The 22927-nt window shown below is 34.6% G+C and overlaps 1 protein-coding gene across 1 annotated transcript in view; it reads left to right on the top strand.

Annotated features, from left to right (window-relative positions):
• Positions 1–22927, top strand: part of LOC121322189 (nck-associated protein 1-like) — a 54558-nt gene that overhangs the window by 27130 nt on the left and 4501 nt on the right. Inside the window, 17 exon segments of the mRNA XM_041261780.1 lie at positions 380–476; positions 758–864; positions 1160–1292; positions 4196–4277; positions 4509–4567; positions 8326–8471; positions 8672–8804; positions 10711–10830; positions 11339–11478; positions 12158–12324; positions 12688–12859; positions 13853–13983; positions 14716–14813; positions 15103–15196; positions 15633–15715; positions 15941–16021; positions 17685–17778. Coding sequence (XP_041117714.1) covers positions 380–476; positions 758–864; positions 1160–1292; positions 4196–4277; positions 4509–4567; positions 8326–8471; positions 8672–8804; positions 10711–10830; positions 11339–11478; positions 12158–12324; positions 12688–12859; positions 13853–13983; positions 14716–14813; positions 15103–15196; positions 15633–15715; positions 15941–16021; positions 17685–17778 — 1937 coding nt within the window.

Genomic DNA, 22927 nt, shown 5'->3' on the forward strand with positions numbered 1-22927 from the left:
CATAGGTAGTAAGAAGAACTTTATGATAATAATAATTATAATTATAATAATAGCATTAGTAATAAAACAGACTTGAATGAGATGGATGCAGTAATCATGTCAATTAAATATGCGATTAAAACCAAGATTAACTAATATTAAAATGTTTAATCTCAAGATTAATCGTGATTCATTTTTTTAATCGATTGACAGCCCGTGTGTGTGTGTGTAAAGAATTCCATATTGTACAAGGTTTTCCCAGAAACAAAGATGGTTATTGTAGTCCTCAGTATATGTAAGCCTTTCAAGGTAGAATTCAAAAATAATGTAGAAGTAGTAATATTTGTGACTGTACTCTGCTATAGATGTTTATTATTTTTTATTATTATTATTCCTTAAGTGGATCCATGCACAGAGAAAGGCGCAAGTTTTTAAGGTCTGCGCTGAAAGAACTAGCCACAGTTCTTGCTGACCAACCTGGATTATTGGGCCCAAAGGTACAGTTGGCCATTTCTTTCCCATGTCAGGAAATCATTAACATTTTGTATATTAAAACGTCTTGTAGTTCCTTGTGTAGTGTGAAAGTTGCACTTTGTTGATCTGATAAAATGGAAATAATATAGTGTTGGTTGCCAAATTTCCAATGTTCACTGTAACACTAGAGGACAGTGGACAATCTACAGGCTAAATGTTATATCCAAATATAAATGACATTAGTCATTTGTAATGTATTCTCCACTTACGGTAAATATAATAGAATAATCCTAATTTCTTCTAGGCACTTTTTGTATTTATGGCTCTTTCCTTTGCCCGAGATGAAATTATTTGGCTTCTTCGCCATGCTGATAACATCCAGAAGAAAAGTGCAGATGATTTTATAGATAAGTAAGTGGGAGTGAATGTATGCATACAGTGTTGCCCATAAGTATTGAAACACTACTATCTGCAAAATGATCCAATTATTTTTTACCACTTAGGTAATATGGCTCAGTGCAGTATGCACAGTACCATATTATAAACAGTCAGCAATTGTTCTTTTAATTACGTATTGTTACATACGTAATTTGATTAATTGTCATGTGATGTTTTACAGATCCTGTTAGTCAAAGGTAGTCAGTCATTCTTGACTAGCTCAAAGTAATTGTGCTCAGTTATTGTGTTCTCTTTTATTTTTCCTTAGGCATATTGCTGAATTGATATTTTACATGGAAGAACTGAGAGCACATGTGCGGAAATATGGACCAGTAATGCAGAGATACTACGTGCAGTACTTATCTGGATTTGATGCTGTTGTATTGAATGAACTTGTTCAGGTAATATATATATATATATATATATATATACACACACACACACACTGAATTCAACCCTATGTGTTGTGGTTATAAAATAAATTGCAGTTGTAGTCAGTAGTTTACATGCCCCAATGGAAATATATAATTTGTAGAAATTTCTCAGAAAAACTAAAAAATTTAGGCAAAATCTTTTGTAGCAAAAGTTTTGATTTTTGTGGATGAGGAAAAACATGTTACAAGAAATAGATGTCTACAATTATTTCAGCTTTTTATTTTTTTTGCAAAATTCCAAAAATTCATACCTTTTGAGGCTATGGTAGTATTGTCCACAAGGTGATAGAAATTTCAATATGATAATGCAGAACCTAATCCTAGAAAAGTCTAGAAAATGCTGGATTGTAGGTGACATTCTTAGAGAGTATAAAAGAGTTAGGCATAGGATGATTGCTGTCATTACCAATAAGTCAATATGGGAAAAAGTAAAGAGCTATCTGAAGGCCTTAGGCAGAAAATGTATTTACTGTCATAAAGCTGGATAAGGATAAGAGAAGATTTCCAAGTATTTGAGTATCCCAATTTCAACTTATGTTTCTATTATCAAGAGGTGCAAGACTCATGGTACTGTCACAATACTCCCTCGGTCTGGAAGAAAGAAGGTTCTTTCAACAAAAACAAGTAGAAGAATTGTGAGGAAGGTTAATAACAATCAGAGATTGACTGCCAAAGATATTCAAAGAGAATTTTCTGCAAGTGGGACAGGGTTTCCGTTTCTACCATAGGTTGAGTATTACATGGTGAAGCTCTCAATGGTCACAGGCCAGGGAAACAGCCACTCTTAGGAAAATGTCACAGGGATAATCGCGTAAAGTTTGCAAAACGACATTTGAATGATGGATGAATTCTGATCAAAGGTTTTGTGGAGTGATGAAACAAAAATCAAGCTACTTGGTCATGTTGATAGTCGTTACGTTTGGAGAAAGTCTGGTGAGACAAACAAAGAAAAGAACACCATACTTACTGTCAAGCATGGATGTGGTAATATCCTTCTAATGGGCTATTTTTCCTCAAATGGCGCAGGGAATTTAGTTCCAATACATGGTAACATGGATTCTATAGTATACCAGAAGATATTGGCCAATTATCTGAAACCGTCCGTACAAAACTTGGTTTAAAGCGCAGCTGGACATTCCAACACAATAACGATCCAAAGCACACATCAAAATCTACTTCAGAATGGTTAAAGAAGAATAAATCAAGGCTCTGGAATGGCCGAGTCAAAGTCCCGATCGAGAATCTTCAGTGTGAGTTGAAGAAAGCTGTGCACAAGAGAAGTCCTCGGAATTTGAATGAACTGGAATAATCTTGCTTTGAAGAATGGTAAAAAAAAAATCACTAAAGAATCATTCAAAAAGCTTGTTGACAAATATCCTAATCGTTTAAAAAAAAGGTTATTATTGCTAAAGGTGCCTCAGCTAGCTATTAATTTCATTTTACTTGTCAGGGTTTATAATTTTGTGTACATAATGTGATGGAATAGGTTACTATCTATATATCATCAGTATGTACTTGTGTAATAAGTACTTGTTGTGTGTGAAAACTTTATTCACTGCATTCACTACATTCAGGTACAGTAATTGTTATTAATACCTGTTTGATTATCCATACAAATGGATTATGCAAACTAGTATCAGTCCCAATTAGTTCACATAATTGACACTCAGTTGTGTGTGTGTGTGTGTGTGTGTGTGTGTATGGATGGATGGACGGATGGATGTGTAGAAAATGCGGATACCGGCGCTCTCTTGTGCTCTGAGGAAGACCTATGAGTCGAAACATGCAAGCCATTATTATTGCAGACGAAAACTGAAATTTAACTTTAAACACTTCAAACAAAACAAATGTGGAAATGGCATTGTAAAGTGAAGGGGGGGGGGGGGACTCACCGTTTTGGTTCTCGTTTATTACATTCCACATTTACAGGAAGTGGGGTACTGTAAGCGAGGCATTTGTCCCATGAGATTCTAACTTGCTCTAAAGCAGAACAATGCATTTTTGTCCCAGATGGCTTTCCATAGAGATCACTAAAGGTGTGTGCGCATAATCTATATTAATCTCACATCACACTGAGCTCTTTTTCATTTGCCATTTTTTAAACTGTCATGCAAATTCTAAGTAAGTGCAAGGTATTATTGTGTGTGTGTGTGTGTGTGTGTGTGTGTGTGTGTATATATATACACACACACACACACACACACACACACACATATATTAGTGTGTGTAATGTGTGTAATTACCACTAGATGGGGGGCAAGTGTTAGTACAGGGTTTCCCAATCCTGGTCCTGGAGACCCACTGTCTGCTAGTTTTCATTCCAACTTAGCACTCAGTTACTTAAATAGACCCGTAATTGAACCGATAATTTGCTTAATTAGACCGTTTTTTATTGTTTTCAGATCCTAAACAGTTGCAGAGTTCAAGTTACTTATAAAATGTTAATCGATAACGTGAAATCTGCAACTAACAGCTGAAAACAAAGTCTAATTAAGCAAATTATCAGTTCAGGTATCAATTAAGGGTTTAATTACATAATTGAGAACTCCAGTTGGAATGAAAACCAGCAGACACAATGGGTCTCCAGGACTGGGATTGGGAAACCCTGTATTAGTACTTTTGAGAAATGACTAAGGATTGAGGCGAGAGGTACGGGATGTAATGCGTAAAACGTAGTTCTCTAGCACAACTGGGGCTTTTTAAAAAAAAAAAAAATAATAATAATAATAATAATACAAATATATATTGACAAGTGGTGATAGGCAGCACTTTATTATTTATATTATTGATATTATTTAATGTATTACTGTATCATTCCCCAAATGCCGGTTCAAAACGTAAAACATTTTATTTACATTTAATTATTTCAGAATCTGTCTGTCTGCCCTGAAGACGAATCAATCATCATGTCTTCATTTGTGAACACAATGACTTCTCTCGGTGTAAAACAAGGTTTGTTATGTGCTGCAGATGTTACTATAGTACTGTAATTAGAATCAAAGATGATCAAAACTGCTGGTTAATATCTATTCTGGTCAGTGCAGTTTTTATTGTTCTTATTTTTCTTTCTTGTTTAAACAGATTCAGATTATCAATTGTATATATGAGAAATTGTGTTATGCTTTATAAATGAGTGAATTTAATTTTTATATTATGTATATTTATATATATATATATTTTCAGTTGAAGATGGGGAGGTGTTTGATTTCAGAGGCATGAGGCTTGACTGGTTCAGATTGCAGGTAAGTACCTATGTAACTTTTATAAACACTAACTCTTGAAAAGGCCTCCGTGGATCATGTTGCCTTGTGTTTTAACAATAATATTTGTCAATGGCTTTCACATGTCACAAGGCTTCTAGTGCTTTTATAAAACCAGTATTTGATACTGAATCTCTAGGCTTTAGTTACTTTTTATCTCTGACTTCTCTCTGGACATTCCATGCGATAGACTAAAATAAGACTTTCACAATGTAAGACTTTCAAGAAAGAAAATAAAGAAATACTTAAAGCAAAATTCAACAATTTATGGGCAGCATTAAGGCCAATGTTGTGTTGCAATCTCTAAAACAGTATTCTTTTTCCAAGACATTTTTGTGAGAGTTGTGGACAGTGTTATACACTACATACAGATTTACCAGTGGTGGTGTTCTGGTTACCAAACGTGAAAAAAAAAAAAAAAAAAAATGAAGAGACTGTGTAATGTCAGATGTGTTGTTGTCATAATCGTGGGCACTTTATTTAAACAGGGATTGTATTAAAGTTAGCTGCAATTTAGATCAATTGAGTATGACCCAAGGTCTTTACTTCTTAAAACATAATTGAGCTCATGATACCCAGAAAGCTTAAGATAAGTCTGACAGGCAATTTTGACCAGTGCTGCTTAAAGGAGACACAATGCACTCTCCAGTATTACTTCTGGCTTTTATAATATATATATATTTATAAGGAATGGAATGTTTCTTTTATGTGATTTATGTGATCTTTTAAACAGCAATAGCTTAAAGAAAACAGTCATGGGAGATAGAAACAGAGTACAGCCAGAAGCAGTTTACTGAGAAGAGTTCTTGATTTTTTTTTTTTTTTTTTTTTTTTTAAGTTTGCAGACTAGTTTTGAGAACCTGTTTTTATCACAGCTGCACAACTATTTTCTCAAGTCAGTCATTGTTTTTATTCATGTTTACCTACAGGTTACCAAACCAAAGATCTTTGGACAACAAAAAAACTAATGTTTTTAAATGTTTGTATTGGTATTTGAAATAAATTTGATTTACTAGCACTTGGAATATTGAGACTCTGGCAACATTCTTAACACTACATTTGAGCTAATGTGAGAACAGCTGTAACATCTGTTTGTGAGCAGCAAAATGAAATGTAGCTTGATGCATTTTTGGCAGCTCTGATAGATTTTAAAAATGATTACAAGGTTAGTTGTAGTATTCAAGCTAGTGAACATATATAATTCCAATCATGGGTGATGTCAATTCATAATGGTTATAGTTAGGGCTTCTGTATTTTTGTTTTTTATGTAAATTTTTATGGTCACTGCCATATTCTTTTGGAGTTTTAATGTGTGTTTAGGTATTTTTTTACATTTTGCCTCAATTTGCAATTCTGTTTTAAATTCCACAAGCATGTAAATACTCCCTGTTGTACTGTAATATAGCTTTAAATGTTGCGTGCAAGAACATCCTGTTTTAAAACTCACAAGTATGTTACAATCCTCCAATAGAAATGTGGGAATGTGCTGTCACTCAGTAGTTGGGGTGGGTTTAAAGTATTCAAAACGAAACAGTGCAAGGGGGGGGGGGGGGGGGGGGGGGGGCTATTTTGTAGTAAAGTTTCTCTTTTTTTATGGCTTTTAATTGCCAGGTGAATGCCTTTTCTTACCACCTTTCATACAGACAGGTTGTTTCACTCTCTTGAGACCTACAAAATAAATTACCTTAATGCTTTATTTGCTGGTCTTCCAAGTAGACTTTAGTGCAGGTTACAGATGGTTCATAATACAGAAGCTAATGTTCTAACTAAAACAAAGGTGTGCTGCAAATTACACATGCAATGTAATATGTTCTGTCCTAACATGAACCACACCCCTTATTCACAATGCATTTACACCATAACACAAACACAGCATTCTGTAATTAATGTAAGCTCATTAATTGTCTGCTTTATCTTGAATGTGACATCTTGTGTATTGTTCATTTGTATACCTACTGTAATTCTGCATAGGTAGGCAAAATAGTTGAATAATGACTCTTTCTGACTGAGCAATCTAATGTTGATTTTGCTCTTGCAGTTGTTTTTACCTTTGTCTGCGGTACAGTATGTGGTGGGAATAAAATGTTGACACTGGCCATTACAAAATGTTTTTTCATCTCCATTTCTTAATGGTGATTAGGCTAGATCCCACACTATATAAAGGATTCATGTTTGAAATGTGCTTTGTTGGACAGTAGTCTTGCTACCATCTCTAAAAAAATACACACTGCTGTTATAATTGAAGGACTGTAAAAACCTACATTATTTGTATTTTGGGATCAGCACCTGTTTAATGTAATTTTGCATGTGGTAAATAACACTATGTAACACAATTTTTGTTCCTGGGTAGTAAGTGTTATTTCCTAATTGCTTATGCCTCAAAAGTATAGAAAATGGCTATTATTCCCCACAAACTTTGCTTTTGTGACCAGGACAGTGATATTTCAAAATATCACCATTTCCAATGGGGAAAACAGGCAATTGTGTGTCTTTTCGTTCACATAAAGTCAGAAAAAAACAACATATGAATCCAAATTAACATGTATTTATACTAAAGTAATACAAAAATGACTACAAAAGATTTAGAAGCGAGTAGTTTTTTGAGATTTATGATTATACTGTATTTGTTGTTTTTTTCTGACTTTATGTGAACGAAAAGACACACATTGCCCATTTTCCCATTGGAAATAGTGATATTTTGAAATATCACTGTCCTGGTCACAAAAGCAAAGTCTGTGGGGAATAATAGCCATTTTCTATATTTTTGAGGCATAAGCAATTAGGAAATAACACTTACTACCCAGGAACAAAAAAAAATAATAAAATTGTTACACGGTGTAATTATTGGCAGTAACCCTCAAGCTGGCAGTAATTAACATAATGCATTGACGTAATGTCTGATTCTTCCAAAAGAATGAAATCGGATTTATTTTTTTGTTATGCTGTATTTCTGGGAATCTAACGACAATTTACATACCCTTAAAGCAGCAAGTGTTTCAGCTAAATTTTATTGCGCCTTCAAATAGTTTAAAATCGTTAACAGATGAATAAAGTGGAACCTTTACATGTATATATGTTACATTTTTATTAAGTAATGAGTTTTGACTTCAATGGTGGTCAGTTTTACATGGTGATGCTGACACCTGTAACTTGACTTTTACGTTTTGCAAAGTGTTTATTTTAAACATCAACATTTTTTTATTGAGTTCATTTTGAGATTTTTTTTTTTTTTTTTGTGTAAATTGAGTAACCAGTCTATCCACAGACAGAAACAAATTGGCTAGTTGCAATAAAGTGGCACAGCTTGGAGAAACCGTTTGTTTTCTTTACTTTCTTCTCTGACACCCCAGACCTCTGGCACAATGCTGACTGACCTGAGTGCAGTTTCTAATTGACATGTTCAGGCTTAATGCAGATTAATTGTGTGAGAATTAAATATCTTTAAAAAATAAAAACCCATTTTGTTAGGAATTGGCACCTAATTCACCAGCTTTCTTGGCATAGAGAAAGTATGTGTGGAGGATCTTTCAGTATTATGCCTGAGTCATTTAACTCAGAGATTTTAAATCGGTGTGCAAAAGAAAGAATCCAGGATAGTTTCCGAATTTCTATATTGTGCGGTTTTGTTTTTCAAGTGTACTGATTGTAGCTGTTCTGTTACTTAAAGTGAAAAATACAAAAAATGCCTATTAAATATTTATTACTAGTGTACTAACTGCAATTGTGTTCTTTTGGAATAGGCTTACACCAGTGTATCCAAGGCTTCATTGGGTTTGGCAGATCATAGAGAACTTGGCAAGATGATGAACACTATTATTTTTCATACTAAAATGGTGGACTCCTTGGTTGAAATGTTGGTGGAAACATCTGATCTCTCCATATTCTGGTAAGAAAAACACATTACATGTATCTATTCTTATTCTAGCATTTATAGTGTTTAATAAAACACATCTTAATATTACTAGAGTGGATACCAAAGTGCTTTTTTGACAATTTTTTTTTTTTTTTTTTTTTTTTTTCCTTTGTACATTGGAAGTAATTGTATTAGATATTTGCATATAGTATAAAATGTATTTACTCTAATAGCTTTTACAGTCGTGCTTTTGAGAAGATGTTCCAGCAGTGCTTGGAGCTGCCTTCACAGTCCAGATACTCCATTTCTTTCCCACTGGTCTGCACCCATTTCATGAGTTGTACCCACGAGCTGTGCCCTGAAGAGGTAAGAATCTAATAGTATGCATGTTTGTATGTTACCGTAAGTATGCACTGTACTGAACAGTAAAGCTAAATTGCTAGATGTCTGCATCAGCAATGTATCTGGTAGTCTTGGCTTTCCAGTGATTGAACCACAAGCTGATGTGTCTGTATATCCTCCAAGGTCATGCAAGTGAATGAACTTTACTGAGACACGGGTTGCTTTGTTTATGTTCACAGAAACACACACATTTCTAGGTGTATATAGTGTGCCGCCTTTATTGAACTAACATCAACAATCATGACATGTACAATATACAGTCAACTTGGCTTAACCATAAATTAACTGAATTTGTCAATTAAAAAAATACTAAGGCAGCACTGTATCTATCTATACCAGTCTGCTATGTTTTAAATATACTAGAGAGCATACAGGGTTTCCTTTCTTTCACAAGTAGATTCAAAAGCAAATGGTTAATCTCCAGTACTACATGGCAGCTTTTATTTTTCAGTCTTGATAAATCACTAATTTCAAAAAGGATAAACTAAAAAGGGTAGATTTTGAAACAGTGTCAAACATTCATTTAAAAAAGGGGATTACAAAAACACATGGCAGCCTGGGAAAGGACTGCTTTCGGTGCTTATTCATGCCAGACTGATAGGGTGATATATCTGTGAGAGTAGGAAAGTATCTTACTAAGGAAAAAAATAGAGCCACTATATGTAACTGGAACATAGTGTAATATAAAGTCAGAAACTGACTTTTTATTATTAATATATTTTGCTTAACTAAAATTTCACAGCTGGAGAACTTGTAATTTATGTAAGGCTAGGAAAACATGTTTTAAATAATTGGCAATTAAACTTTTTGATTACATTCATGGAACATGAAGTAGTGTTATGTCCCAAAGCACAACACTGGTAGTCATCCAGCCTTGTAAATAAAGTAGACGTTTTGGTTTTTATTCCTTCTTTGCAAACTGTGGCATGAAAAATTCTGTCTAAAAGTTGTTGTAATGCAATCAGTGTTCAGAAAAAAAGGCTTTACACAACTGTGAATCTGAAAGCACTTAAAGGAATAAAAGAGATTTATTGAGCTATACAAGGCTTGGATTTCCCTTATTCAAACATTCAACTCCCTTTCTCAGCATGTCTCTAAAATGTTCCTCTTCCTATGTCCACTCTACACAGCTTTAGACAGCTGCAAACTTTATTTATGTTGGAGAAGCACTAAAAGTTTCCAAGAAAATTTCCATTAAGTGCAAAAAATATCTTTGAGAACAATTTATAGTAATAGTAAAGATCAGGAGGTTAGCAGAAAAGGTCCTGTTCAGCCCTAGTTAAAATTAGACACAGCCTACTGGTACCAATGTACAGTATATAGTATCGCTTTACTATTATACATGTAATGTCTTTTAGATTTAATAATACTGTAAATTGATCTGTATGATGCAAGGAAAACAAAACATGGAAAAGTGAATTTTACTGCGGTGTTAAACTTCACATTCTCAGCCAAAAGTAAAACTGCTGACTACAACAGGATGTGTGCTTCAAAGAAACTGAAAGCTGAAAATAGTGAACAGTCTCTGAAATGAAACAACAAGTCTTGCATAACACTGCCAATTAAGAATAGATTTTTAAATTCAGATGTAATTATTTGTGGAATATCTCAAATATAGATCAGTGCCACTCTTCCTAAAGATGCAGATAACGTCACTTAAAACTGTAGACTAGTAAACAAATCTATTAATATTAATCTGTATTTATTTTTCAGTGAGACACAACCCATGTAATTACTTTTTTTATAGTAGCTCTAAAATAGATATAAAAATGTCAATATAAGGAGTGCATATCTTATAGTCTAGGCTGTAAGACCTTTCAAACAGTAATTTAACATTTCTAAACTAACAGTAACTTCGATTTTTTTGCAGCGACATCATATTGGAGATCGGAGTCTCTCTTTGTGTAACATGTTTTTGGATGAAATGGCAAAACAAGCTCGAAATCTCATTACAGACATCTGCACAGAACAATGCACTCTTAGTGACCAGGTAAAATGATGATTGATGAAATGGTTTCAAAACTGTTTACGCTGGCAGCAATTTATTGTGCATCTTCTAGAATAACGGAATATAAACTTCCTTCATGGTCATGTGGTCTTTCTTTCTTTCTTAAAACGTTCTTACAGTGTGCCCCACGTGTGTTGTGAGGCACAATGTAAAGCATGGGAAGTGCTCTAACAAATGGTCTTGCCACACACCCTGGAGTGGGTTATTACGCTTATAAAATGGATCAAAAAATAAGATTTTAAACTTTAAATTACGTTTTATTGATTTGTATCCTCCTTCCACTGCAAAATAGTTTCTATACTATGTTTAATTTATCCAAGCCATTTTATAGTTTTCATTATTGAAGTTGAAGTTCTCTAAACAGTACTGAAACATGTCTGTAAAGTCGTGCTCACTGACACTCCCCAGACACACACACCTAAAGTCATTATTTTTTTTATGGGAATGTAACAACTGTTCTGTGGGATTTTCCTTTTCCTCTTAAATGCAGTTACTGCCAAAACATTGCGCCAAAACCATCAGTCAAGCAGTGAACAAGAAGTCAAAAAAACAGACTGGAAAGAAAGGAGAACCTGAGCGAGAGAAGCCTGGAGTGGAGAGCATGAGAAAGAATAGGCTTCTAGTTACCAAGTGAGTAAACATTTGCCATTGTTCCTTTTAATTGAACAATGCAAAGATAAAAAAGAACACACTTACCTTGGACTGTGGAAGACAAAAACCTTCTGTGTGTTTGGTTGCTGTAGAAACATTAGTTGTTGTATTTTGAATGAATCATAGAATATTTACAGTATTTTAAATACTGTGCTGCAAATAGAGCTTGTGATGGTGTGGGGGGAGACCAACATAGCAGCCTAGTTTCTTGGTAAAGAGAAAGGTTGGTGTCCCAGGTAGAGCTCTAGCAAGAGACTTTGTGAGCTGTTTGAAGACCCCCAAATCAAAGCTTGGTGAAGTGGAGTAGACAGAACGTTGATTAGTCAGCCACGTGTTAGGACTGTCATTGTCATTACAGAGATGGCGGGATTGTGGATAGGGTTAGAGTAGTCCTGTTAACCCGGGTGGTGTGTATCAAAGGATACTTGCCGAACAGCAAGGCATATGCGGCTTAGCACCTTGCTGCCCATCCATAGATGAAAATGTTGAAGTTCTTTCTTTTTTGTTAAATTAAGAAAAATCCATAATGGCTTGAGAGAAAATTAAATTATTCCGATAATTTATGAGGGAAGGCTAATCTGATTTAAATGTCCAAAGAAAATTCTCTTTTTTTTATATGTTAATGCTGGTTGTTGTGTTTTTTATTTGTTTGTTTTAGCTTGGACAAACTACACACTGCTCTTTCTGAGCTTTGTTTCTCCATCAATTATGTACCAAATATGGTTGTTTGGGAGCACACCTTCACTCCAAGAGAATATTTGACTTCACATCTGGAAATCCGCTTCACCAAGTAAGTCACACTCAGTTATGTAGTTGCACGCTCCTGTTACATTTAACTTGTCAATTCAAGTTGTTCAGGAAATAGTTTTTAATCCCTCTGTAATGATTTTTATTTACTTTTTATATTTTATGGTTTAACTATTTGTTTTCAGACATGTTGCCATGATTTACGTTAGTTGGTTATGAAATATGTTCTATATAAAAAAGAATATATATATATATATATATATATATATATATATATATATATATATATATATATATATATATATATATATATAATTATTTTTTTTTCTTTTTTTCTAAGGATTTCATAATGTAAACACATGTTGATTTCAAATTCTTTTAGGATCCAACCCTACTGATGACATATGTACAAATCCGTGGTGTCTTATTAATTTTCGGGAGATGAGTATCTCGACAACTGGACAAGTGTAAGGGCGTATATGACAGTACTACAGTCCATTGAAAACTATGTACAAATTGACATTACAAGAGTGTTCAACAACGTCCTCCTACAGCAAACCCAGCATTTGGATAGTCATGGAGAGCCTACAATAACCAGCCTGTACACCAACTGGTTAGTGCCTAAAGAATCATGTCGTGCATTAAATTTCTATTAGAAACATTGCCTATGTTAAATTATTTCTAATGTTTAACTTTACTTTTTTTTGTGAAATGCGCAATTACTATTGTATTACTAATGTAAATGGAAATGCAAATTCCAACTTAAAGGAGGTGTGTGTGTGTGTCACTATATTTGTGTTGTAGCTAACAAATACGCATTACAGACTTTTTTAAATCAATGAAAATGTGTTAACTAAAACCTTGTGATTTGTGATGTCACATTTACGATGACATAAAATGAGTAAGGAAGTCTATTTTCACTTGGATCGTGGCATGTGTCAAAATTCAATGACTACTGTTAATTAAGATATGTGAAATATAGAATATAAGCCTAAATAAACCAACCAATGAACCAAAGTAAAAACACAAAACCCATACAAAGCACTTGTTTACACTGCTTAATTAGTTGGTCAGTTTGCAAACATAATCTATTTTAACTATTTGATGAATACTAATTGTAGTACACTAATGCCTCCCTTTGTTACACAGACAGGTTAAATCCCTGATGCAAGGAGGATGCGTTAGTTAGACCTCCTGTCTTGTTAGTTAAATTCTGAAGCGTCAGCAGAGTATTTCAGTTAACAAGACAGCTAATTAATGCATCATTTGAGATTAAATGACTTTACAAATGTATTTTTAATGTCACATTTTATCTGTTTGCATGATCTTTTTTTTTTTTTTGTATTTAATTATGTTTCTAAATTGTTGATTGTGAAGTAATTGAGAATGAGGTGATTGGCTGGATACAAGGTTGTGGGTTTCTTTTTGAGCATTGAAGCAGAAAGATATGTTAATTTGTGAGGCATCTGTACTTCAAAAAAAGGTCACTTGTTGACATAAGGATTTTCCATGATTTGGAAGTCCTGTAGGAAAGACACCATGTATTTGTATGAGGTTAAGAAAAGATATCTCCTTTTTTTCTTTTTTCTTTTTATTTTTTATACAGGTATCTGGAAACTTTACTGAGGCAAGTGAGCAATGGGCACATTGCATACTTCCCAGCAATGAAGGCCTTTGTGAATCTGCCTACAGAAAATGAGCTAACTTTTAATGCAGAGGAATATTCAGACATTTCAGGTAAGAGAACTATAAATGCAATAGGGTACAGAATTGTAACACCACATTTGAGCAAATAATCTCTAGAAACGAATCCACACATTTTATATGAAGGGTCATAAATCAATAGTAACAACAATACAAATCTCACAAACTGGATGAAATGTATTCGGATGTTTAATTAAATATTAATTACTGTAGATAGATTGCTCTTTGGACTTCTGTAAATCCTTTGTTTCTTGTATCAGTTGTTACTTTATTATTTCTATCTTTGCGCTCAGGGGCTGTTAAGTTGCTAGTTCATAAAAGGACACTTACTTGACTACTGCATGTGGGGGGTCATAATTCTGTATCCTACTGTATCTATACCAATAATATGTTGAATATGTGAGACCAAAAGAGATTTAGAAGAACCTTCCAAATTACATTTGATTTCTGAAAGAATAAGGTTGATTGGCATATTGCCTTATTTTTGGTTGTCCTCAATTCATATAAAGAGTGTGTGTATGTATGTGTGTGTGTGTGTGTGTGTGTGAATATATATATATATATATATATATATATATATATATATATATATATATATATATATATATATATATATATATATATATAAAAAACCCTTTTTGTGTTTTGTCACAAAACAGACGTGTATCTTGTTATACAGCGTTGTTATATTGTATTTAATACTGTGATAGTTGCTTTAAGTAATCTTGTATTAAGAGACCTGGGTGTTACATTTTTCTCTCACAGAGATGAGGGCTCTTTCTGAGCTGCTGGGTCCCTATGGTATGAAGTTCCTCAGTGAAAGCCTGATGTGGCACATTTCTTCCCAGGTGGCTGAACTCAAGGCAAGGTTATGCTTCAATTTCAGCAAGTATTGTTGATTAATATCAGACATGAAGGGCAAGACTCTGGGCAACATAGCAGTGTAAATGATTATTGGCTTCTCAGTCTAAACCTGAAACTGACAAAATTACAAAAATTAAGAGATTTCTAAATACCCAAAAATGACTCCCTTTGTTGGTTAAGGGTGGTGGTGGTGGAGGGAGGGGGGGGGTGTTGTCTTAAATCTAGAAGTATTTTGATATTTTGAAAATAATTTACAATTTTTCAACTACCTACATTTCTTCCCTTTAGAAACTTGTGGTGGATAATGTTGAAGTGCTTACGCAAATGAGGACCAGCTTTGACAAACCAGACCAGATGGCAGCACTGTTCAAGAAATTATCATGTGGGTACTCGGCAACATCTCACATTGCAAACACTGGCAATACAATATCTAGTTCAACTCAATACATTACTCTTTACCGATAAACTGTTATTGTACTTAAATTGTGCTGAACTGCAATGTTCTGTGATATAATGATGTTGTAACTTTATATATATTCAAGTGTTCACATTTGTAGTTGTTTAGGTTCAGAGTAGAAAATGTGTCTTAAATTTAAGATACAGTATAAATTATATAACACCTACACTGTGTTCAGTCTATTTATACCTGTGACGGATTACTATTTGTTGGTATTGCACTTTTTTTTTTTTTTTTTTTTTTTTTTTTTTTTTTTAATTATATCATGCATCCGTTTCAGTGCTTTGTGAGTTGGTCACATAGTCTGTGTGTGTTTAAATTCAAGCCTAAAAACATTTTTGTTTTTCTCTTTATATTTTAGCAGTTGACAGTGTACTGAAAAGGATGACCATTATTGGTGTAATTCTCTCATTCCGCTCGCTAGCCCAGGAAGCACTTCGAGACGTAAGATCATTTAATTTGTATTTTGAGTCTTCTATATCTTTTTGGCCACATCCAGTGTCATCATCTATGCCCCTCTGGAGCACTGAGTGATTAAGTACTCAAAATAACCTTATTTGCACTATATAACTTTATGGAAACTTTATGAAAAGTGTATGTAAGCAAGTCATTTTGAATAATTTTAAATTCTGTCCTGCACTCTTTCCACATATATATACACTTCTTCAGGTGTTGTCCTGTCACATTCCCTTCCTTGTAAGCTCAATTCAGGACTTCAAGGACCACATACCAAGGGAAACAGACATGAAGGTAATTATATATTTAACTGTCAGTGTTTTTGTTTGATCATTAGATCACAGATAGATAAGTGTTAAAATAAGCAATAGTCAATCAATGTTTAAGAACTGTATTTTGGGGGTCCCACAGGGATCTGTATTAGGACCTTTATTATTTAGTCTCTACATTAACGATCTACCTTTGGTCTGTCCAGAAGTTAATATCCAAATGTATGTTGATGATACAGTGGTGTATGTAAGTGCTAAACCTAGTTAAGAAGCTTCTACAAAATTAACAGCTGTTATGGTAGAGGTGTCAAAGTGACTTGATCACTCTTGCTTGAGTTTGAATGTGAGGTAAAACAGTGGGAATGTGTTTTTCTATTAGACAAAAATTATAATGCAAAATCAGTTTATCATTTTTGTAAAAGGGGAAATAATTAGCACTGTCTCAGAATTTAGGTAGTACACTAGATTCTCACCTTGCCTTTTGCAAACACATAAAAAAGGCAATCAAAACTGTGAAATTTAACCTGTCCAATTGTCGATACATTTGAAACTATTTACCTACTACTGCTGCTAAGATGTATTTGGACTCTATGGTTTTATCCCATATGTCCTATTGTATAACTATATGGTCACAGGCTGGGTCAACTATGTTCACCAACCACTTCACTCTCAATACAAACAGAGCTTGAAAGTTCTAGATAAAGCCAGTAAAATATCATCACTGTCACATTCTTAAGTAATATAACATGTTAAGTTTTGATAATTTTATAAATTTTTCCAATGCATGTCTGATTTTTAAGTCTCTACATAAACTGGCCACTCCGCCCCTAAGGGAATTTGTTCAGTCCTGCTCGGTAAAAGCTTTTAGAGTCACTCGATCAACCACTAGAGGAGATTGTATAGTGTCTCGACGTCGAACCAAGTTTGCACAAACAGCTTGCTCAATCAAGGGTGCCATGTTCTGGAATAAACTACCAGACTTCATGAAAAACGTATCAGACTACAAGAGTTTAACAGACCTGAAAAAATGGTTGAAACGGGATCAGCTTTGTGACCATGTCTAGCCCCCCTCCATTTGTTGACTCTTTTTTGTTGTATTTTATTGTTTTTCAGTATATTTAATTGAATTTTTATTGTTATTATCATTATTTGTAGTTGTTAGTTTGTAGGACTACCAATGTAAATTAGCTGTAGCAAACTTGGGTGCGATGCATCACATGTTTTAATCATGAATGTTTTTAATGCACACAGTCCCAGTCAAGTAAATGGTTAAAGATTTCTAAGAAAATAAATTATACTCATTGGACGTATTCCAGGTTGTCATTGCGGCAAAGGTCCTAATTGACCAGTGAGTGTAGACACACACTTATCAATTTGTACAGATTATTAAAAGTCTGTGTCACCCCTGCTTGTGTAAAGCTCTCCTTAGACCCAGCATCTTTCTCTAATAAGGTGGAACCGATAAACAGCATGTCATCTATGAGCTGACAACACAACACAATTATGATCCCAGTGTTTTGCTCTGTGTACCTTTTTGTGTAGAGCTGTCATGCATGACAGAGATGTGAAATATTGCAGTATGAAACAGACATTATTAAATTATTATATGAAGTCTGTCTGATAAGCCACCATTATTCACTTTTTCTAGAAAATTGTAAAAGGTATTTTTTGTGGGTTTATGTCATCAGGTGGCAATGAACGTCTATGAGCTTTCATCAGCTGCAGGCTTGCCCTGTGAGATTGACCCAGCCCTAGTTGTGGCATTATCTTCCCAGAAGTCTGGTAAGTCACTGTTGGCAGGAGAAGATTCAGTCCCTGATTTTTTTTTTTTGTTTGTTTTTTTGTTGTTTTTTTTTGCTTAAAATGAACAACATTCCAAAATAAATTATACAAGAAAACCTCAAAATTGAATTTTGTATCCATGCCTACCTTTCTGGACTGGCTTGTTTTCATAAGTGTACTGTCAGCTTGGCTACATAAGAAATCAGGAAACTGAAAGTTTACTAAAAGCATGCATGGCTTATGTAGCTTGTTTATTTGTTTACTTATCACTTTTTGCATGTATTTATATTGCATCTTTATTTGTTTAAGTGAATGGACCTTGCATACAATTGTCAATCTGCCTTTACCTGTGCTGTATCTACTGCTCACAAACTGTGGCTGCCATATTAGGGTAACATTTTATTAATTTAAGTAGTTACTTGTAATAATGATTTTAATAGTGTGTCCAGCAAAACGCTTTATTTTTCATTATAGCTTTAATAAAGATTAGTCGCTTATTAACATGTTGATCTCATTTGTACGTGAAAAATGAAGGCTTGGCCTATTTAAAAGCCCATTATGTTTGACTGAAAAAAAATAACTAAATGAAATAAAATTTTACTTATTTGTGATTAAGTTGATTGTAAATTAGGGATATATATGTACGGTAACATATGTTTGTCACTTCGTTATTACTTTTTTTATTAGCGTAACCGTACAATCGTCACAACAATAACGTACACGAAATTCCGGACAGGTGTATAAACAACGGACGCACAACGGCCGCTTAAACTCAACCAGTTGTGTCCTTTATTAAGAATATCTCCTGGGTTGACAAGCTGTTAACACCGTTCACTATTAGCTGATGTGATTGCATCCAAGGTCAAAATCAGTAACATTCTCTGGTTTCTTTTTTTCGTACAGTATAAGAGACCCCTGTAAAAAAAAGGACATGTCATATAGAGGGGGACATTAAGAGATCCGACTATATACCACGGTAATTTATGGTATATACTTCAGATAAATCATACATGAAGTTTGACCTCATGGGTGGAAATGGCAGAGACTTAATTGCCATCTCCACCATTGCAATTGTTTTGCACATTCTGGGCTAACAGCTTCCATCCAAGTTCCTGTTGTCATCACATCTGGTACTTTCATTCAACATAGGATGTTCCATTAACTTTACAGGTACACATTAATATAGTATTATGTTCATAACAAAACTCCAGTGATTCATTGTAAGCCATTGATCATTTTACCTCCCTAACATGGATGGCAGATGCAATGTCATTTTCTACCAACATTCCAAGATCCTTGATCTGTTACGTGTCAAGAATAACACACATTCTATATTCCCGGTGTCTCTAGAGGGCAGTGGTACCGCCCTTGCAGTTTCCATTATTTCACTAAGTGTAACTGGTAATGGATTACATGATACCTTCCCATCTCTGCACTCTGGGATCTCATATTACCTTTGGTATCTTAAACTGAGCCAAATCTTTTAACTAATCCTTTATATTTCTTGTAAATCTGTACCCCATGTTTATAATACATAGTTTCATTATCGGGTATATTAACTGACTCATTAGTCACCTTCTGTAAGATGCCATTCAAAGTGTTAAACTGCTCCACTATAAATTTAAATTAACAGTCCCTGTCACATCCCCAAAAATATCACTTTAACGCCATCATAAAGATTTCTTCTTCCTTTGATATGCAGACCGCAATGGTTCCCCATATATAATAATGTCCTGTGTGGTTTCGGATACTTTCTCATGGTAGTCTCTCAACAACTTACACTCTTGTTCCAGGTACTTGATAGAACTTGATTAGTACATATATCGTGGACAAGCATTGTACAGTTGTACAAGTTAATATGTACAGTTACTGGCTGCATTTCCAAATTGTTCTACAAGTGTACTGGAACTGGCTGCATGAACACATCTGGAATGGTGACTTCTGTTCCAGATGAACAGCACCATGCTTCCAATCCACAGAAACAACATCAACGTCATCTCAGGACCTGTGGAGAACAAGTGCAGTATTTATTCTTTTGATAATATCTGATTTCATTTCAAAATTCAAAAGGGATAATTCAATCCTTGAATTCTTTCTTTCTTTCTTTCATCTGCATTAATAATGTTATTGCAGTTCCAAAAGTCACGACTAGAATGTCTACTACCTCCATCTTGGATTCCCTCCCCCCCGAGCTTTTGTCCACCCCATATTGTGAACATAGTACAAAATATCAATTCCAAAATGAACTGTAGGAGAAGAGAAAGCCTCAGTCCTGTGTCTGCACTCTGAAAGTAACTCCAAGTCTCTGTATCCCTATGTGAGTGATAAGCAGCTTTCCTTTTTCTGTAACGGAAAAAAGTCAAACAACTTACTCACAGTGGTTTGTTTCTCCTTTTAAAGGTTTATGAAACTCCCAAAACCTCCACTGGGAGTGTTGTTCCCATTTATCAATCACAGATAAGGACGCATTTGGCAAAACAACTCCTTCATCGCTCACAATTACTACACTAAACTAAATGCATCAGTGCACTTAAGAATTTAATTTCTCCAGAAGGCTTGCTTATCAGTGAAACTAGTTTCCAAGCCAGTTTTCACTCCCTTGTTTTTGTATTGCTTCAATTCAACTTGGTTTCTCTCAGTTTTTCCATTATCTCATATGGACCTATCTGGTTGGCTCCCAACTCCTCACTTCTTTTCTTTTTTTTTTTTAATTTGAAAGAACCTGTGTGGGGGTTGAAATCAGTGCCTGTTTTATTGCATTAAACAAGACATGTGACCCTTGATCCCATTGCAGTATGTCTTGCTTGCCTGGGTTTCCCTTCAGGAGTTCATAGAGGGGGGCAGCTTGTTCGCTGTGTCCCTCTATGAAGTACTGACAGAATCCAAGTATGCCCAAAAAGGATTGAAGTGCAGGCGGGGCAGATTTTGAATCAACTTAATCTTTTCTGGGTCAGGTGTGTGTCCTCCAGCTTCCACCTGTACTCATAGGCAACAAACAGATGATTTCATTAATGCAGCTTTCTTTAGGTTTAATTTCAGGCCAGCTTGCTCCATGAGATCCAGGACCTCTCCAGCAACAGGTATTGCTTCCTCGCAGTTCCTGTTGCAACAGTATGTCATCCACATACTATACTGGTTTAGAACAATCTCTTCCTTCTTGGCAAGATGCCCATATCACACATCACAATAAAAGTTGAAAAGAAAGTTACAAAGAAAATTATTCAAAAATGTATGTTTTTCAATAGGGCATACAGAAATAAAAGTACTGCCTATTCCTGTTGCAATTAATAATGGCATGCAATTTAACACATCAAAACAAGTCAGGATCTATTATAGAAATAGTCCAGTAAGAAAACGAAAATGTGTGTGTTCAAGTAAACCTGACAGGAGTACCTAGGTCAGACATGCTGTCCCACTAAGATTATATTGCAGCACCTGTTTGTGATGCTTCCTTTTTAGGATGCAATCCATATCCTCTACCAACCCAGAGCTCTTTGGGCGGAGGAGGAAGTGTAATCATTGTTCTATGCCAACCAGGGCAACAAGGTGCTTCATGCTTAAGCCAGTGAAAGTGTTCCTTGTTTAATTAATTTACTGGGGTGTATCCCCATGGCCAGTCGTGGTCAATGCATTTTTACTACTGTGAGTGCATCATTACTTTTGCTATTGCGGCTGTCTGTTCTGTATTAGACAATAAGAAGTTGACTTTATTTTGTTACGCATCACAATATTGCCATTAGCTCAGTGTCCTGCGCTGAACTTCCACAAGAGGGTATTCATACCCTATATTCAGACAAACAAACATTAACCAACGGTACCAGTACCACAATCCACCAAGGTCCTGTATTGCACTGTCAATCCCTTGCACCAACACTCCCATTTCATTTTCGATCTTATTTATGGTTCAATTATCACATTAATCTAGTTATCATCACCTCTCCTGTGTAGTGCCGATACCTTGCTCAACTGAAAAAACAAACTCGCAAGAAGCTCTGTAAAACATTAATTGTTAAACATAAAACATACTATATCCTAATGTGCTAAGGGGTCTGATTACACATATATATATATATAGATATATATATATATATATAGATATATATATATATATATATATATACAACTACTGAACACTGAACGTGAACACCTTTAAATTTTCCATAAATTGTTTCAAACAATTACATTTACACAATTATACTTCTAAATTTATATAGTGTAATGTACACTCCTCCTTTGAAGGAAAGCTGTAATCACTTAAATGTAGGCAGGGTAACAAAAACATAGTAACAGTATAAAAAATGCATGCAGCATCCCTTTTGACTGTTTTCTCCTGTCCTTAGCTAAATCAATAATAATTAAGGAGGCAGTGTGGTCCAGTGGTTAAAGTCCAGGGCTTGTAACCAGATGGTCACTGGTTCAAATCCCACCCTACCACTGATTGACTCACTTGACCCTGAGCAAGTCACTTAACCTCCTTGTGCTCCATCCTGCGGATGAGATGTTAAAACAATGTCCTATTTTAAGTGACTCTGCATATAATGCACAATTCACTGTAAAGCATTTTGTGATGGTGGTTCACTATGAAAGATGACATATAAAGAAATTATTATTATTACAACCTCTTACACTCATGTAATCTGTGGTTTCAAATATATGTTCATGATTCATAGGTGATTCTTAAATTCACCCATGTCTTACCAACATAAAACTCACACACAAACACTTAACATTCATTCACAAAAATATTTGTAATAAAACATTTCCGAGTAGATAACTTAGTGTGTTTCAGATTGAGAGCTCTAAAAAAGTTTTCTTTCTAAAAGTTTTTTCAAACAGTCAGTGTAGTGGCAGTCTACACTTTTTTACTCTGTACTTTGGAAACTACATATTATAGCTCGTATCTATTCTGTATTTGGCCCTGTGTCTTTTTTATTTCTTTCATAACATGCATCCTTCATCGTTGATATAGGATCATTACCATTACAGTATTTTGTGGTCAAGTCTACCACCTCTGTAGCCCAGTCGTTACTCCTGGCTGGCTCGTCAGCAAACTGAGTTTGAGTGTTTTAAATCTTTTTTGTGATTAATTCTGGCAAAGTGTTTCTTCTGTGTTGAGCGTACATCAAAAAGTGGGATCGTCTTTCCAGGC

Source organism: Polyodon spathula, chromosome 10, assembly GCF_017654505.1.
Source record: "Polyodon spathula isolate WHYD16114869_AA chromosome 10, ASM1765450v1, whole genome shotgun sequence".
In the NCBI taxonomy this organism is placed as follows: Eukaryota; Metazoa; Chordata; class Actinopteri; order Acipenseriformes; family Polyodontidae; genus Polyodon; species Polyodon spathula.